Below are 17,673 nucleotides of genomic sequence, written 5' to 3'. Positions count from 1 at the left end.
GGGTGTAGAATGGTCTTGTCTTGTAGGGTGCTGTCTGACCGAGGCGTGCGAGGGAACACTAAGCGGCAGCGCTCGGGCGGGTATGGTCAAGGACACAAGCGCTGTAGTGCAATGGGCGAGATGGGGGGAGCAGGCTGGATGATTGGAGAATGAGGAATCAAAGGTTTGATTTGGAGCGGCCGGCGGGGATTTCTATTCGCGAAACGCAAGCTTGGTGCGCTAGAGGGCATGCCGGGATCACCCTATGACAGTCAGCCACCAGCTGCATTTTGCGCGTCACCCTGCCCGTCCGCCCGCTCGCTCGCCTGGGGTGGGAGAGAGGGTGGGCAGGATGGGATGTGATGAGCAGTGGCCATCACAGCAGCCCCTCGTGGCCGCAGCCTGCCGCCCGGCTGAGCCCGCGACGGCTGTGGATGTGTCCATGTCCACAGCACACAGCTGTGTGTGAATGCATCGATGGACGAGTGAATGCGCTGCCAGGGGAAGAGGCCAGCCGGCGTGCCAACATGACGTCCACAGAAGCAATAAGCGGCCAGCAGCGGCGGCGGCGGCGGTGAGCTACTACGAGCGGCGGTGCGTCGCTTGCGTCCGCCCCAGCAGCAGCAGCAGCAGTAGCATCAGCACCCCCATCCTGCCCATGTCCGTCCGCGTCGGTGTCGGCATCGTCGCCAGCCGCCCACGCAGTCGCCGCCTCTGCCACCGTCGCCCGTCTCTGCCTGTGTCTCGCCCTGCGCGCACATTAACAGTGCTCTCGACGGGCATTGGTGGCCTGGCTGGCATTTCCGCACCCAGCCAAATCACAGTCCCACAGGCAGCAAAAACCCCCGGCGCGCAGCCAACGGCGCTTTGCCCTCTGCTGCCACCGCCCATCCATTGGCCCGCGGGCTGAAAATCGGTCCCGCCCCCCAGGCCGCTAGAGCAAAGAGAGGGCGGCCTGCCCCAATGCGGCCTAGCGCGCCACACATGCACTCCCGCCTGCCCTCGCCCGCGCCGCCCAAGGCGCTTCTCCAGCATCGAGACAGTCGACAGCATCCCCCTCGTGACAAATCCGCCGCCAATGTGTCGTGATACCAAACTTTGGACAGACGCTCATGCTCCACACCCGCCGTCCTTCGCCCTCAGACGCGTATGCCCCCGACAGCGGCAGCGCACTCGGCCGTGGTTTGCGCAGGTACCCTCTTCTCTTCGCGTGGAGCCCGTAGAGCCCGTTCCTCCGCCGCAGTGCCTGCTGTCTCCCCGCCTACCGACGCGCCGCCTCGCGCCTGTGGTGTCTTTTGCGCGCTCGGTGTAGAGCCGCCTGCCGCCTCTCATTGGCTCAGCCCGTGTCTTGTCCGCATCTCCGTGTCTCAGCGCTGGCTCTGCTGCGACCTGGCCTAGCGCTGCTCCGCCGTGTCCAGCGCCATCGCATAACACTGCTCTACCTACTTACCAGTCAACTGTGTCTGCTGGCCTCTGCGCGCACAGTACATACATACATGTACATGCTCTGTACACTTGTAATGCACATGTATGTAGTACTCACATTGCTTGCGTCCCAACGCTAGTGCACGTGCATCCAGGCCACATTATCCCTCTCGTGCCTGCACAGTCGGGCGCGAATGCAAGCTTTCTCTGGCCCCCTCTGTCCAATACGCTTGCGCGCAAACGCTTCGCATCCTGACGCACACTCTCCACTGGCGCCACCCAACGCCTCAGCCCTCCCAGTACCGGACGTGCTCTTCTCGCGTATCAGTCCCTGGCTTTCTCTGCTCGCCCGTCGGCCTGGAAGCGCGTTTCAAGGCCGACAGCACTTTCATCAGCCACTGACATCTTCTGTGTCATACTTTGGCGGCGTCGTTCAAAGCCTCCGTCTCGGCACCGCCGCCATGGTCCTGCCGCATTGTGAGGTCACCCTTTTCTTTTGACAATTCGGCGCTTTCACCAAAACACGTGCTTCCTCCGTCGGCTAAACATCAAACTCGTAACTACTCTATAGCAGCATGCAACCACTACACTCTCGCTGCAAGGGCAGCAACGTGCCATGATCCCTGGCGACACACAAGCACAAGCCTCGCCATTGCCCAAACCACACCCACGTACTTGCCATTGCCGTGGGCACATCAAGCGAGACGGACGAATACCATGCCGCAATTCCCATCTGCATCCTGCACATCATCTCCGCAAGTTCCACATGGTCAAACACATGCCTCTGTTTCCAGGCGTCGCAACATCTGTGTCTGTGCTACATGCGAATCCACGGACCCCAATGGCATCGGTCCACTTCGGTTAGATATCTGTCAGCCTTGCTTACCCACACCATGCAGCGTATCAATGGCTATTGATCATCGCATTGTTCTGTTAGGGTTACATCTTCCGCTGACTTGCATAACCCCCTCCACCCACACCTACCCACGCGTCCGTCCAAGGTTACCACAAGCTGCTGTGCCGGCACGCGAGAACCGCCCTGTACAAAACACATGATTGTCGGAAACTCGGCAATGCCCAGCTCTGTGCCAAATGCTGCTACACTCGGTCTTCGCCACCTTGTATTACCCTCCCCAGATTCATCCAGGTTTTGGGAATATATGACTTGGGCAACCAATTGCAGCATTTACTCTCAATGGACCCTGTCAGACCTACAGCTCCAAGTGTGCCTAGTTCGGCTTACCCGAAACCCCGTTGCGGTCGAAACGCCTGTGTCCTCGGATCGGGCCTTGTCACCAGCCAAACTCCCCGAATAAACCCATCTACCATGTACTACGACGAGCTAGTCGTATGATGGGTGCCATGGATGAATCTCGACTGTTACACACTCTCACACGCTTGTTTGCCGCTCTTGTGTTGATTGATGTGTAATTAAAGTTTTGCTTCGTCGATCCCCCAGACGTTCAAGCTCATAGTCCAAATGCGTTCCAGATTCTCAGAAACAGCCATTCTCGCACCGTGGCAACAACGACAGCCCGTCAACTCGGCCACCAAACCTTCGGCTCGCACCGTCAGGCCAACTGACCGGGGTCATGCAACGTCATCCTATCCGACCGTCACTGGAGCCTTGTTGCCCACCAATAAACATGCAAATCTAAATCTTACTTTTTGTTGCATGGCCATGCGCTAGGCACTCATAAGCCTTACCACGGGGGAGCACACTTGACGGTTAGCAAAACTAATTACCATCAATTACACACGATATTACCAGCATGGCTATACGCCATCTGTTACACTCTATGCATCCCACGGGTATGCCGGCGTCTCCGATCATATGATGGCAGGGCCACGTTTCATTTTAGGTGTCAACTCACCGGCTCGACGTTCTCCTTCTCTTCCCGCAAACGGCAATTGCAGCACAAGCACGTCACTGGCAGAGCATGTGGAACTGAACTTGTGAAATGGAAAGGCCAATCTCCAATGTTCATACATGCAGGTGCAAAGAAGAGGACAGTTCAGCACCCATAATTGTTCTACCGACCTGTATTGCCACTTGAACAGACATGAAGTGGCCTGTACAAGTCTATGCATCGATGCAAGCAAATTGTGAGTAACAAGAATGCTGTCCAAGGCTACAAGCTGCACAGTAATCGGTTCGTGCAAATAATATTAAGAGAGAAAAAAAAGAAGCAAAAGGGGGTGGATGATGAAGATGCTTTCAAAGGAACCCATCTTACTTCTTCCCACCAGATTTCTTCCACCCCGCACTCCTACTTTTACGGCCGTTCGGGCCTTTTTTCTTGCCTCCGCCGCTGCCCTTGAACTTGAGGCCACTCTTACCCTGCCTCTCGCTCGCTCTGTGACCCTCAAATACAAAACCCTCCTTTGTCTGCGCCTTTGCGACTTTGCCCAACATAGAGCGCGCGCGACCCTGCAGCGATTTCTGCTCTTCGCTCAACTTGGGTGTATAGCCCGCTTTGCCGTTGGCTTTGGGCGATTTTTGCGACGAGGGCGGAGGTCCGCGTGGCTTGTCCTTCTTCTTCTCAGCCTTGCAACGCGTGATGCGGAGCTTACGGGGAAGCATCGGTGGAAAATTCTTCTCGTTGAGTTGCAGGGCGGCCTCGACGCCATTCTCGTCTGTGAACTGCACATAGGCGAAACCCTTGCCTACTCTAGTCTTTGCGTCGCGAACTACACGGACACTTTCAATGGTGCCGCATTTGGAGAGATGGACCCATAGCCCCTCTTCAACATCAGATGAAGGCTTGTTCTTCTTGGGCTTCTCGCCTTCGGCCACGGGCATTTGTGATTCATCATCTACAAATGGAAGATTACCAACGAAGACGCAGCGGCGATGGTCGACCTTTGCTGGGTGAGCGACCGAATCGACGTGCAAATGGCGATTGAGTAGGACGGAGCCATTGAGTCGCTTGACGGCTTCTCTTGCGGCCACCTTTGTCGTATAGACTGCGTAAGCATTTGTGCTTTTTGTTGTTGCATCCATAATGTCCTTCTTTGCGAAAGCAGCGCGCTTAGGGAGCGAACTACCAAATGCTGTAGAGCGGAAACGTATTGATTCAATCTTGTGTGGGGGGTTGTTGTCTGCGAGATCAGCAATGAAGGACTCGAGATGCTTCTTCAGAGTCTTTTCTGCCGACTTGGAGTTGATACACTCAGTGGACACGTTGGAAAGGAAGACAGTGCGGGCCGCCTTTTCCACCTCTGCTGCGCTGCCGTCGGTTGCCTCCATGAGTGATTCGTGCTTGGGGATGGCGAAGGTCTTCTCGGCCTCACCAGAGTCTCCCTTGGTCTCGCCATCTTCAACATCGTTATCTTCGGCGTCGTCAGAGGACTCGTCCTCATCCTCGTTAACAGCTTCCTTTGTCTTGCGCTTTTTCTGCCTCTGCTGCTCTTCCTTCTCTTCTTCCTGCGCCAGCTTCCGCATGTAAGCATCTTCAATCTCCTCCTTGTTTCCCCGTTTCCGCTTCTTCTGTTTATCCTGTGTCCCATCCAACCCCGACTCGCGTACTTTTGCTAGAATAGCCTCGCTCTCAGAATTTTCGTTGTCACTAGCATCCGACATGACCTCATCCTCGTCAGAATCTTCACCCTCCTCGTCCTCATCATCGTCATCCGAGGGTAAACTGCCGAATGCAGAACTTAGTTCTGCATCGTTGGCATCGTTGGCATCGCCCTCATCTTCCTCTTCGCTCGACTCTTGGGTCGTTTGCTTCTGTATGCGCGCCTGGTACCGGGACTTTGGAGGTGGCTGAACTGGTCCCGCCTGAATATTTCAATTAGCAATCACGCGCTTGCGTAGACATTTGTAATGGTAAACGCACACTGCTTGCAAACAACGAGGCTAGGGCGGGGTCAAACGCGGCCTTGTCAACTTTGATGAAGGAATTGGCAGACTGTGCACTTTTCTTAGGCGACTCGGGCTTTGCAGCGCGCTTCTCCTTTGATTTTCCCATGGCGGCGATTGCGATGTTGCCGTGCAGCAAGCTCGTCAAAAAGTTTTGGTGGAGACGCTTCACCTCGAAAGCACGCTAGCCCTAAATAGGCGGACAAGCGGCAGAACCTTACCGCCCGCCCTAAGAGAGTGCGGTCATTCGCAAGACACTCAGGGCCTCTCCCAGCCGTCGACCCGCCTCAAAGCGCAGTTTACACCCTCTCGACAGAGCTGCCCTGCTGCATTCACCGCCAATACACTCATGCCAGTCGCTGTCTCGCGTTTTCACACACGTCCTCACCCACACTACCGCGCCCTTGTCCGGTCCGACGCCAAAAACATCTCGGCACGTACCCTCGCCCTCGGCGCCCACGTCCTCCACAGCGGCAGCAGTGTTTTTGGCTGCTCCCCACGCCCACCGCCCGCTGCCCCCCATAGCGCCGTTCCTGCATCGCGGGCACCAACTGCGTCCTATCCAACATCCTCGCACCACACTGGGCACGAGTTGACAAGACTTCTGGCGCAGGCGCACCATGAGCGCGCCCCATCACACCAGGCGGAGTACATCAAGAACAGCTCCCGATCTTAGCAAGTCAGTCGCGCAGCCAGAGAGTACGTCATACAACCTTTTATTTTGAACCTGATAACCCATCAGGTCCATCTCGCCGGCTCTGCGCAGTCTGTCGTGTCCTTGGGTCGCTCGAGAGATTGTCGATCTTTGCGTCAACCGAGGCGACGACACAGTCGCGAACTTCCCTTTCCCACCACACCTCACATGACCACCGCACGAAATGTACCCGATCTAACTCACCCCCACAGACGCCCTGTCACCGCTTCCGACGGAGTCATCTAACCCCTCCTCTACTGCCTCCCCCTCACACGAGTCAACAGCCACCGGGGAGCCTACTGCCATCGCGGCCGCGATGCTGTCGACGATGAAAGCTTCAAGTGCAGCCATTACAGAGCCAATGCCTACTGAGCAAGCTTCGAACGGCTTTGATGACGCCGCAGATAACGGCTCCAGCAGCTTGAGTGAGCTTGGAGACGCCTCAGACGATCAATCTGAACCCACCCCGAGGCAGACGCCAGCAGCAGAAATGGACGAAGACGATTCGGAGGCCGAGACAGAGCGCTTAGACACTACTCCACGAAAATTGACCCGAACAATCCCTGAGACATCCTTGCTATCCGAGCCAGCTTACACACGAACCCCCAGCAAACTCGCGCACTCTAAAACCATGGAAGAAGACGACTCTGCCCCTCCTACACCCTCTGCTGGCGCAGACGAAGCACCCATTGATGCAGCAGCTACAGCAGATAATCCTCTACATTCCCTGTCGCTTGTTGCGACCACAGAGGCTGCTAGTCTGGAACACGCGGGCAAAAAACGAAAAAGAACGAGCGCCGAAAGGAGCCCTGTTGGCGAGCAAGATGAGGAAGAGCCATTGCGAAAGAGGAGCGAGCCTGCCAGAAACTCGGCGATTGATGGCCTAGCGGACGCCGCAGCCAATAGACAAGGCCGTGTGGATGCGGATGAGGAGCTCGACAATGCTGAAGAGAGTCTCTCTGTGCTTGCGCGTGAGGAAATGGAACTTGAAGAACGCCAAGCTAACATTGCTGCACAAACTGTCAATCAAATGGCAACCGTAGCAAAGCACGCAAAACCGCGGAAAGGTGGCCGAAGAGGCAAACGAAAAACAGAGGACCCTAGTTATGCCTACACTGAACCTTTTGCGGTTGCTGAGCCACAAGAAGGCGAGGCTGAATGCGACCCCGAAGAAGAAGACAGCGGAGTCATAGATGAGGAAGTCACGAAGAAGAAGATTGCCATTGACGAACTCGCAAAGATTGAAAAGAAGTTCAAGCTCTTCAGAGAGAAGTGAGTGATTTTCTGGGCTCTTGGTTAGATGAACTTGGTATTAACTGCAAATCAGACTTTGTGACGAACAAATAGCACAACTCGAGCGGGAGCTCGAGATGCTCAAGCAGCCCAACTGTGTGCACCCTGAGTACGTCGCAATGATCAAATGCATAGACGACCGGCGCGCAGACAAGATTGCCTACGAGACACGGCTGTTGGAATACAAGCAGAAGAACCTTGAGATAATAACAACAGCAGAACGGCATCAGATGCACAGCCAGTACTTCCAGAGTGTGCGGCATATACGAGAAGAAATACTCGAAGAGTGCAACCAGCGAGTGTTTGAATTGCAGCGTGGCAGACGACAACTCGGCTGTGATGAGACTGAATACATGGTGCGACTGCCAGAGAAGCGGTCAGACCAAATAAGGCACCAGACAGCATACAACCTCGAGGTCTCAGTACTGTCAGGCGTTGCCAAGTACGTTGGCTTTCCAGCCGCTCCGGACATTAGTGCTGCGAAACCGTCGGAAATCGATGAAGATCTTCGAGCAATGAAGGTGAGTGGTTGAATGCAACTGGTGGAGAACTTGCAGCTGATTCGACACTGCAGATTGCGACTCGTGCTCCGGCTCCGCCCCCATCATTTCGCACCTACAACAGAACTACAACAGCAGACGAAGCAGCCGCAGAAGAACAATTCTTGGAAAGCACACCATGGGCCAACCCGCGGCATCCCTCACATCAACAAGAGAGCCGCTACCCTCTTGGACCGTCACGCGTACCCAACTATCAGACTCCAGCTGGCCAACGTCGCATGGTTGACTTGAGCGCTCCAAACGGCTCTGCTTCCACAATCGAAGCAAACTCCAATCCTCCTTCGTCCAACGCTCACCACACCAATGGTCTCCTGGGCGATACCGAATCACCGGTTCTGCATATGAAGCGCGCACCCTCCGGTCACTCAGCATACGGGGACGTGCCTGGCTCTGATCCCCGTGGCAACATGGGCGTCTTGAGCCGGGAGACATATGGTATGATGTCAAGCCCCGTGGCACAGCACATAGATCTACCCCACGAGCACACTGGTCAACGCTGGGGTGGTAATGGTATGCGGCCAATGAACTCAGCGGCCAATGCTGCGCCCGGTCAGGCCGGTCCAGCTCGACCAGACGCAGCACGAGCGCCAATGACCCAGCGTAATGGCCTTGGTACAATCAGCGTTGGCAGCGGTCTATTTGGGCGGTGAAAAAAAACGACTTGCATTTTTTCCAATGGTTCTCAACCATCTGTGTTAGTAAAATCTTCTTCAGTCTTTGTACCAAAGTCTCATTGGGCGGCGTCATGTCCATCACTATACACTTGCTTATAAGTGTATGTTTTTTTTCCTCTCTCTCTCTCTCTCTCTCCTTCTTCTTCTTCTTCTTCTTTCTCTATTCAAGCATCAAATAGCAGGACTGGCCAAAAGGGGCAAAACATGTCAAGGCACGAAATGATGGGGGTGGCGACGTGGTTACATGCCGAGTCTTGTTTTTTTTCGTCCTCTGGTAGTGTATTTGTCTCCTCCTGTTTTTCTCCTAGGCGTTTTTGTTTGTGTTCGATCGGTCGGTGTCTCTCTTCACAACCTTGTAGCACTCCAATGGAGCAACGTTTTTTTGGTTTTTTTCTTGGGCTCACCATCACAGCTTTCATGGTTCCTTTCCCCTTCTTTGTTTATTAATGTCTTGAATGCCATTGAGAGAAAATACACAAGGATATGTATATTGTACCTTTTTTTTAGAGCTTACACTCACGACATTGGAAGGGATAAGGGGGAGGTCGTGCACGTTTGTTTGGAAGGTTTATTGAATGATTAAGTGATACCTCTTGGTGTTTAGCTAGCTGCTATCGCGAATTAAAATACTACTTGAGTTATTTGCAGGTGTGCGGGTTACGTTTTATTGATGTTGATTAAGTAGCGTGGTCTCTTGTCCATATGTCGATTATAGCAGAATTTGAAATGGCGATCGCCAAGGTGATGGAAAACGACTGTGACAGTTATTTTTCTGAAGTGTAGTTGCACCGCCCTCTTCTCTGTAGTGAACGATACATCCTACATTGTATCCCAAGTAAGATGGAGTCACCGCTTTTTCACTCCAAATATAACTTGCTGCGACACATGAACCTTTGTTTTATTTGAAACGAACCGGTTTATGTACTAACCTTGTAAAATACAAATCAAATGGTAAATTACACAATAAACAGAAAACGATTATATCCACCTTGTTGGCTCACTTCCCTTGATGAAAGAAAAAAAAAACTCTGACTTCAACGAGAGCACTCTCCTCCAGCCCTTACAAGCCCAGTGGGTTACTAGCCGTACCAGTCCTAGCCGAGCCTCCAGAAAGACCAGGCACACCAGGCCTACTCGCCATGGACGCCATACCCCCCGCCCCACTTGTGCTCAAACCAAGAGGGTTCTTGTGCGTAGTTGAGCGACTGCCCGTGGCACCGGTCATGTCTTTGAGTGAGTTGCCGTACTCGCGGACCATATCGCCCCATGTACGGGATGTATTTGTGATGCTACATGTGATTAGCGAGATATTTTGATATTGTAAAATCATGGTAAGATTTACCTTGCGCCTGCTCCCCTGCCTGCTCCGGCAACACCACTGCCTGCAGCCGTTACAACGGCGCCGGCAGCATTGCTGATACCAGTGGTGGCTGCACCGACTGCACTGCCAATTCCGGATTGTGCGGCGCTGAGGCCCTTGCTGAGCCAGCCCTGCTGCTGGGACTGGGGGATTGGTTTCTTTGCTGGCGCTGGGAGAGGCTTCTTTTGTCCGACTGCCGTGGTGGTTTTCTTGAGTGCTGTGGTAGGTACTGGCTTCTTTTGGGTTGTGGCCACTGGTTTCTTCTGTAGGGCTGTGTTGACGGGCTTCTTGGGTGGCTGAACAGCCGGGGCCTTGACGGGCACCTTCTTTGCGGAATTCTTCACAGGTGTCTTCTTCGCCGTGGACGTAACGGGCGTCTTCTTTGTACCAATGGGTTGAGAGACCATGTTGGGATCAGTTCGTGGTTTCTTGTAGTCGTCTTTGATGCGATGAAGTTTCTTAGAATCAGCCGGGTGCTAGATGGGACAGTCGATAGAATAGGAGATAGCTAGAGAGCATGTCGTGCCTATCCATAAGAGCATGGAAAGTTGGCAGATCAGCTCTAGACGGCGGCGCACATGTGGCGCAGATGATGTCAGGGACGGGGAGGTGGGGGTGCGCTTGCCCCCAGATGGATTTAAGGTTGCTTTAGCGTGATCAGCAGTAGTCGGGACCCTGGATCCTTGTTTCGAATGTTCAACACTCGGGGTCGCACAGTCGCACACCTGACAGATGGCGTCGCCATCGCATCCTTCTGCACAAAAGCACTTGTTCGTTTCGCAACCTTTGCGTGTCTATCTTCGTTCCCTCTGCTTCCTCTTGTTGTAATCGTATCTCGTTGTTAAGCCCAACCACGCCCCGCAGTGCGGAGGTGTGAATCGTAAACGAACACTCACCCTCACCGCACGCGGCCTGCCTGCCATGAACGGCATTCACTTCTGGTAGTGACCTCCAAGCATCATAACAAACTCGTGAGTGTGATTTCTCTTATGCTGTAACCAACGCGCCGGTCTCAACCCACGCAACCATGCTGGACCGCGAAGCCGTCGTCAAGCTCAAGCGGTCAGTCAGCGATGGGGACCACCTCATTCCGGTGGGCGAGGTCACCCCGCCCCGGTCGCTGGGAAAGCAGACGCCGAATCCAAAGACTAGATCAGATCGCTCCTTCTCATGGCAAAAACTAACCGACTCAATCAAAGGCCGAAGGGACTTATCTTTCCGCTCCTCACGTTCTTCACGCTCCTCGCGCTCTTCTCGCACACCTTCGATTGACAGACGCGATATATCTGGTCCCATATTGGATGCCAGAAGTCCGTTGTGTCCGCCCACACCGAAGCCATACACCTCAATACCAAATAGACCTGCCGCGCAGTCGAATCCGGGTACTTCCAGACCCGCTTACTTCGCCCCCTCATCAAAGCATTCGCATTCTGCCTCAGACCCTACCAGTTATAATTTTCCTTGCAGACGCGTGCCGTCGACCGGCTATCCACCTCCACCGCTGCCCATTACCACCAGCTTTGAGAGTACGACAAGTACATTGGTAGAAAGTCCATTGGAGCGCATAGCAGAATCGCCTTTCGAGCCTTACGAAATCTGTGCAACTGGAATTTTGCAACAAGATCAAACATACAGACATTCAGGAGAAATGGAACCTGTAAGACTGCAACCGCCCAACATGGGTGGTACCAAGGGACGCGCTATCACACAAGCCAGGGACATGGAGGCACTGGCTGCCGAGAGGGCAAAACGAAGTGGCGAAGAGCCTCCACCGTATGACTTCTATGAGCTTATAGGCAAAGGTGCATATGGCCGTGTGTACAAAGGGTGGGTATATCTCAATGCGATACCAGAAACGTGCGCTAACATTGCCAAGAAAGAGCCGCAACACTGGTGCCCTGGTTGCTATCAAGATTATTGAAATCGACAGGGTCGACTACGAGGAGATGACACACAAGAATCTTCAAGACACCCTGAAAGAGATTGACATTCTACAGCAGCTGAGAGATAGTAAAGCAAGGCCCTATGTCAACATCATCGAGGAAGCAAGACCTGTTCACAACGAGTTGTGGATCATAAGCGAATACGCCAGTGGTGGCAGTGTGAATACCTTGATGAAGCCCACTGCTATGAGCAAGGATCCAGGCCCTGGTCTGGCTGAGAAATTCATCATACCCATCGCCCGCGAGCTAGCACAAGGCCTCAAGTACATACACGAAGCGGGTGTGCTGCATCGAGATCTAAAGTGTGAGTACAGCATCTTTAGAGTCTACGGCATGTGCTGACCAAACCAAAGCTAATAATGTTCTCATTCTCGAGGACGGTCGAGTACAATTGTGTGATTTCGGTGTCTCCAACACGTTAGAGCCTGAAAGATCAAAGCGGTCGACCATTGTCGGCACACCTTTCTGGATGGCCCCAGAACTTCAAAGAGAGTGGGTGAAGGATGCTGACCCACACAGCTTGCTTCAGCCAAGGGAGATTTCTTACGGTAGCGAAGTTGACATCTGGGCATATGGCTGTACTGTGTACGAGATGGCTTGCGGCTTCCCGCCACATCACAAGATCGGGCACTTTGACCTGCCAACGGCTGGAGTCCCTCAGCTTGAAGGAGACCGCTTCTCTCAAGAGCTAAAAGATTTCCTTGCATTTGTCTTCAAGCCCGAGCCGCGAGATCGTCCTACACCAGACCAGATTCTGGAGCACCCTTACCTTGCTGATACCACCAAGATGTATCCGACTGTGTCACTCATCAAGCTGGTTGAAGAGTATTACATCTGGGAGCAACAGGGTGGAGCTCGCCAGTCATTGTTCAATCAGTATGGTGCGCAGGCACCTGATCCCTTGGCTCCAGAGGCTGAGGATGATGACTGGTCTTTCAGTACTTCCGAAGAGTTTGAACAAGAGCATGCCACCCATTTCACAGACCCATTTGCTACCGGATCAGGACAGCCCCTGGGTCGTTTCGAACAACTGCAAGCGAGGTTCAAGGAAGAGTCTATTGTAAGGGGCCAGAAACGTTTGAATAAGCTTTTCGACACAAACACGACACCATACCGGTACAGCGCAGTTGATGCTCCAGATCCGCCCAATGGTCGGCCACCTTCAGATCTGATTTTGCGCGATTTCAATCCTGGGGCACCCAACCGTGAGACTGTTATTGACTTGGATTTCTCCATGCCATCAGCAGATGAGGTGCCGAGTATTGATCTGGGAGAAGTGCCAACCATTCGGGCAAATCGCATGAAGAGCCTTCTGCGAGAGTTGGAAGAAGAAGAGCGTCGAGATGCCTTCAACGAAGAAGATGAACTGACAAAGCGAGCAACCAAAGACTGGACATTTCCAAGCATGAACGACGATCCGAACCGAAAAACAATGGAATGGTCCTTCCCCTCTGAACAGCCGAACCGGAAGACAATGGAGTGGTCATTTCCCGCCGAGCAACCCAACCGTAAGACGATGGAATGGTCGTTTCCAGCTCAGCCCCAGAAACCAAATCGACGTACAGTGGAGTGGACGTTTGACGCAGCAATGGCTGAAGCCAATAATGAGGCCCCTAGGAACCGTGCGTCAAACCGCATATCGCGTCGACGAGAAACAAAGGAATGGACATTTCCCAAGATGGATGATAATCGTAAAACCCAGGACTGGACATTCCCTAAGATGGACGATAAACGAAAAACTGAAGAATGGACATTCGATCTGGGCAGTCCGCAAGAGCCACAGTTCAGCAGATCTAACAAAGCAGATCCTTCATCGCCGACCTTTAACTCCAACTTCCGTCCTAGCCTGCGACACGCACAAACCACTGCGCTGGCGCCTATAGACGATTATCCTGAGATGATTAGTTCTGCGCCTGGATCACCACTTCGTTCATCCATGATCGACCTGGACATGGCTATGGTGCAAGACTACCGTCCGTCTACCTCGGGTTCTGAAACAAACACGGCAGGAGCAGAGCGTATCAACGACAACCCCTTCAACCTTGAAGACCAGGTTCAGCTCTCCCAGAACAATCACCGCGCATCGTTCCATACAAAATCGCAATCTGAGCCTAATCACGCAGTGCCAGGCCTGTTGACACCTCAGCAGTATGATGAACAAGGCCAGCCAACGAACCAAGACTTGCACCACACAGCCTTGCACCTACGGGGCGTGAGCTCAGCAAGCCAGGTGCATGCGCCGTCTAAGCCAGGATCCAACAACTTTGGAGGAGGGCAATATCACCGAAGTAACCAGCGCTCACAGCAAGTCATCTGGGATGGTTGGTCGCATAATATGGCGTATGGTGTGAGCAGCGATGACCAATCTCCCCCTATGAGCGTAACGACGGATACTTCACTGGAAGAAGAAGATGTCGACGAGCTCTGGGATGCGTTTGAGCGGCTGAACCTCGCACCACCACAGCAGCGAAGCTATGGCAGTGTTGGGCTCCGGCCAGCTCGCAGAAACGACTCGACGTCGACATCGTTGACATCAACCACATATGCGCTTGACTCGGACACGGACGATACCTATAACCCGTACTCTTCCTCGTCGGAGTTTGACCACGACAACCAGCAACAGCAACAACAGGGCAATTACCGCAGGAGCACAACGGTCAGTGTAGGACCGAACGGCAAGCCGCTTGTCGACTTCCCCATTCCAAGGGGCCCGGACGTTGAAGCGTTGCTGGGTGTGGATGTAGATGCGCGGGTGATGCAGGATATGCTGCTCAAGAGCGCCATGGAACTGAGGGATGGTACAAGGGCGGGCAGAGATCTGCTGCGGGCTATGCGGTTGCAGGACGTAGGGGACCCTGAGGAGGAAGAGGATGAGGAGACGAGGAACAACACGGTGAGGCTGAGGGGGGTGTAATGGCGTGCTTGGTTCTTGAAGGGATGAATTATTGACTATTTGACTATTGGGCGTTTGGAGAACTACGGAGCCCGTGTAAGGCCTGGTGTGTCTCTTGGCTTTCTGGGCTTTTGGTGATTGCAAAGGAGTTGTGTTCTCCTCTTTCGCCTTTGTTCAGATTCGCACTCTAATGATACCAATGGGTATAATATGGAAACCCACGTACAAACACACGAGTAATGCATCAAACATGTACATGGTTTGAATTGGCTCAAAACGCTTGGAAATTGATCGTACGCCTTTTGAGGCTACTAAGGTATACTAATGTCCCTCCCTGCGTCACGCAAATCCCCCCCCCGTGCCGCAAGAAAAGAGGGGTACTTTAACCTCGGGACACGATATTTCTAGCCGCTCTTCTAAGTTTGTAGAGAACAACCTTAAGAATAAGTATTTTATTATCGCGGAGCAATACTAGTGATAGCGTGACTTCTAAGATACTAAAATGGCAGATTCTTTCCGGCATAGGGTGACTTACGTGTCGCGGGGGGGGGGACGTTAGAGACAGGGGGATGTAAGATCCAAATAAAAAAACACTAGTCCTCCACCTTGTTCGCTGGCAGTTCCCCCTTCCTTACATGTGTGGGTGTGCGTGTTTGTATGTGTGTATGTATATATACTACATCGATCCAATGGCTCATGTACAATGACATTATAGCCGCAAGCCTGCTCTCTCTCTCATCACATCCCTATCTGCTTGCCCCCCACACTCCCAAAGCCAAGACGCAAAAACGAGAAAACAAACAAACAGAAGCCGCCGAGATGCTGTGTTCCCAATATATCCTTAGAAACCTACTATGCAGTAAACTAAATAACCGGCCCAGGGAACATGCTCTCGTGTGCTCGGTGGCCGAGATCAGAGGAGTGAACATGCCTGCATTGGAGGAGCAGAAGGGGAGGGACATTAGAGTCGAGCAGATTCAAGACTCATAGATGGTGCAAGGGTAAACGATGGCGCACAAAAAGATCCAGAGGGGGGGGGTATGGACGTATTCGTAAAGAGACGTGAAAAATCGGGGCCCGAAAACAAAGCTCTTGTTACAAGGCGTGTCAATGACAACTACCGATTGCCGGCCTCAAGCTGCCCTGGGGTAGGCTGCTGGGTGGCTGTGGGAGTATTTACATTGTTGGAACCGCTCCTGTCGCGGGTGAACCAGCGCGAGAACATGGGAGCACGTGGTTGACTGGGTGTAGTGCGTGAGAACCAGCTGGAGCTCTGTCCTGGTTGGGCAGTGCCTTGGGGTGGTTCCGTTGAAACCGGGTGGCTACGCCGGCTCGACAGTCCAAGTCGTCCTAATCGCTGGGGACTAGGTTGTTGGTTAGGATCGGCATTGGTGATGAGTATTTGGGTGCGGGAGAAAGGGTTGGCTGATGTCCAAACGGCCTGTTGTGGTGATCTGGGGCCAGCAGCTGAACGACGACCAGTAGCAGGATCAGCTTCACCTTCCGGGCGAGGTTTAGGCACATAGTAGTCAGCCTTGCAGAGCGGGCAGCACGCGCGACGACTTGTCAGCCATGGGTCAACACAGCTGGCGTGGAAGGCGTGGCCGCAAGCCAGCCCTCTCACATCTTCATCGTCCTCTAGGAGATCTATACAGATGGCGCAAGTGTCGCCAGGGTCAGAGAGTAATTCTGGTGCAGTCGCAGTGCGGATTGGGTCATCGTCATCATCATCCGAGTCATCGTCGCGGTCGTGCACAGTCGCTTGCGGTGGAACACCATGTTCTGGGCTCTCTTTTGGTTTTACTGGGACCGGACTGTCCTTTTCAATCTGCTTCTCGGCATCATGCATCTTCTCGCCTTTTGTGCTTTCAACGCTCGATCTTGGAGAGGCCGTTTGCTGCGAAGTTGAGTTTTGGGCAGCATGGTGGGTGCGGGCCATGGAAAGTGCGGTCTCTGTTCGAGGCCCTGGTCCCTCGTCCTGGGAGGTGGCAACTTCGACGTCCTTGATGCTCGCCGCTCTGCTCTGGGGTGCTGTTGCAATGCCGCCGTTGGATGGCAGCCCCTCGGTTTCACGGCTCGATTTCCATTGCTTGTACTTGGTCAGTGGGAAGCGCTCATTGACTTCGTCCATGGTCATTAGTTTCTTTTCCCTCCTCCGTCGGTGGGGGCGAGGCATGTTGGCCATGTCAATCTCTGTACTGGCGGCAGTTTGGGCTGCGCGTCGACGGTTGTAGCGGAAGCAGTACTTGACGCCTACAATGATCCTGGTGGACATGTCAGATAAGGAGAGGCGAATGCCGTCAGTGGACGGGGCCTACCATAGGTTTGTGAAAACGACACCGAAACCGAGGGCGACAAAGAAAAGCAGCGGCGAACTGGTGGGACCGCCACCTCCGCCATTGTTTCCGTTGTCGTCATTGTTGGACGGCCTGGTCGGGCTGGGCTGGGTGGGGAAGACGGCAGTGGTTGACATTGTGAGATGCGAAGAGACTTAGTGTCTCATGAGTGGGCGTGGATATGGCCGAGCAGACGCCGGGTTGAGGTGGTCGGCCAGATTGGGAAGGCACTTGGCTGGGTGCGAGTGCTGGGACAGGACAGAGTCGCGTTTTTCTCCAGGCGATGCAGTGGGGCGGGGAACGCGATGTTGCGGGGAGAGAAAGGTGGAGAGAGCGGGCGGTGGTGACGGCAGCAGCAGGGCGAGAAGTGGCGACAGCGGTGGCTACAGCGGAAGCGGCGCAGCTGAAGCTGTGACGGTGACTGCGGGATGCCACGACGGCTAGCGGTGGATGGGGAGCAGAGCGGAGGCGGCCATGCGATGCAGAGGGCGCGGGCAGTGGGTGGTGGTTGGCAAGGGCTGAGGGCAGGCAGAGAGGGTGGAATGGACAGTGAATGGGATCGTCGGTCGGGCGTGGCACTGGGGGAGGGCGAGGCTTATGGCAGGCGGATAAAGGCCGCAGCCGACGTCGCTAATGCAGAGGGCAGGTGCC

General features: G+C 53.9%; 6 protein-coding genes across 6 annotated transcripts; 3 read left to right on the top strand and 3 right to left on the bottom strand.

Moving 5' to 3' along the window:
• Window positions 1-244: 244 nt before the first annotated feature.
• PSV08DRAFT_247051 (uncharacterized protein) lies at window positions 245-2,460 on the top strand (the record flags this gene model as incomplete). Its single annotated transcript, XM_066092343.1, has 6 exons — window positions 245-440; window positions 481-553; window positions 1,086-1,329; window positions 1,433-1,507; window positions 1,560-1,881; window positions 1,979-2,460. The coding sequence occupies 6 exons, from the start codon at window positions 245-247 to the stop codon at window positions 2,458-2,460; spliced, it is 1,392 nt and encodes a 463-aa protein (XP_065949236.1).
• A 906-nt stretch (window positions 2,461-3,366) lies between these two features.
• PSV08DRAFT_201810 (uncharacterized protein) lies at window positions 3,367-5,404 on the bottom strand. The gene is made up of 2 exons (XM_014226146.2): window positions 5,247-5,404; window positions 3,367-5,188 (listed from the first exon to the last, which is right to left on the bottom strand). The coding sequence occupies exons 1-2, from the start codon at window positions 5,376-5,378 to the stop codon at window positions 3,638-3,640; spliced, it is 1,683 nt and encodes a 560-aa protein (XP_014081621.1). The 5' UTR covers window positions 5,379-5,404; the 3' UTR covers window positions 3,367-3,637.
• Window positions 5,405-5,889: 485 nt separating this feature from the next.
• Window positions 5,890-8,466, top strand: PSV08DRAFT_222542 (Sds3-like-domain-containing protein; the record flags this gene model as incomplete). The annotated part of the gene is made up of 4 exons (XM_014226145.1): window positions 5,890-5,968; window positions 6,176-7,235; window positions 7,291-7,777; window positions 7,831-8,466. The coding sequence occupies 4 exons, from the start codon at window positions 5,890-5,892 to the stop codon at window positions 8,464-8,466; spliced, it is 2,262 nt and encodes a 753-aa protein (XP_014081620.1).
• Window positions 8,467-9,463: 997 nt separating this feature from the next.
• PSV08DRAFT_40627 (uncharacterized protein) lies at window positions 9,464-10,391 on the bottom strand. The gene is made up of 2 exons (XM_014226144.2): window positions 9,833-10,391; window positions 9,464-9,779 (listed from the first exon to the last, which is right to left on the bottom strand). Exons 1-2 carry the CDS (start codon window positions 10,255-10,257, stop codon window positions 9,551-9,553), a joined length of 654 nt encoding a protein of 217 aa, XP_014081619.1. The 5' UTR covers window positions 10,258-10,391; the 3' UTR covers window positions 9,464-9,550.
• A 486-nt stretch (window positions 10,392-10,877) lies between these two features.
• On the top strand, window positions 10,878-14,949 carry PSV08DRAFT_401591 (uncharacterized protein; the record flags this gene model as incomplete). The annotated part of the gene is made up of 3 exons (XM_066093621.1): window positions 10,878-11,677; window positions 11,727-12,097; window positions 12,147-14,949. The coding sequence occupies 3 exons, from the start codon at window positions 10,878-10,880 to the stop codon at window positions 14,705-14,707; spliced, it is 3,732 nt and encodes a 1,243-aa protein (XP_065949235.1). The 3' UTR covers window positions 14,708-14,949.
• Window positions 14,950-15,739: 790 nt separating this feature from the next.
• PSV08DRAFT_40619 (uncharacterized protein) lies at window positions 15,740-17,471 on the bottom strand. The gene is made up of 2 exons (XM_014226142.2): window positions 17,005-17,471; window positions 15,740-16,950 (listed from the first exon to the last, which is right to left on the bottom strand). The coding sequence occupies exons 1-2, from the start codon at window positions 17,157-17,159 to the stop codon at window positions 15,804-15,806; spliced, it is 1,302 nt and encodes a 433-aa protein (XP_014081617.1). The 5' UTR covers window positions 17,160-17,471; the 3' UTR covers window positions 15,740-15,803.
• Between the last annotated feature and the right edge of the window lie 202 nt (window positions 17,472-17,673).

The sequence above is a fragment of the Bipolaris maydis genome (genome assembly GCF_028858645.1).
Source record: "Bipolaris maydis strain C4 unplaced genomic scaffold PSV08scaffold_6, whole genome shotgun sequence".
Classification (NCBI taxonomy): domain Eukaryota; kingdom Fungi; phylum Ascomycota; class Dothideomycetes; order Pleosporales; family Pleosporaceae; genus Bipolaris; species Bipolaris maydis.
This window is presented reverse-complemented; position numbering and strand designations above follow the sequence as displayed.

Excerpts from the sequence above, each read along its gene's own strand:
- PSV08DRAFT_201810 (XM_014226146.2), bottom strand. The coding sequence starts at position 5,378 with ATGGGAAAATCAAAGGAGAAGCGCGCTGCAAAGCCCGAGTCGCCTAAG. Across the intron at positions 5,189-5,246 it reads CCTCGTTGTTTGCAAGCAGT|GCGGGACCAGTTCAGCCACC; the intron begins GTGCGTTTACCA and ends TGAAATATTCAG.
- PSV08DRAFT_40627 (XM_014226144.2), bottom strand. The coding sequence starts at position 10,257 with ATGGTCTCTCAACCCATTGGTACAAAGAAGACGCCCGTTACGTCCACG. Across the intron at positions 9,780-9,832 it reads GGCAGGGGAGCAGGCGCAAG|CATCACAAATACATCCCGTA; the intron begins GTAAATCTTACC and ends AATCACATGTAG.
- PSV08DRAFT_40619 (XM_014226142.2), bottom strand. The coding sequence starts at position 17,159 with ATGTCAACCACTGCCGTCTTCCCCACCCAGCCCAGCCCGACCAGGCCG. Across the intron at positions 16,951-17,004 it reads GTCGTTTTCACAAACCTATG|GATCATTGTAGGCGTCAAGT; the intron begins GTAGGCCCCGTC and ends CATGTCCACCAG.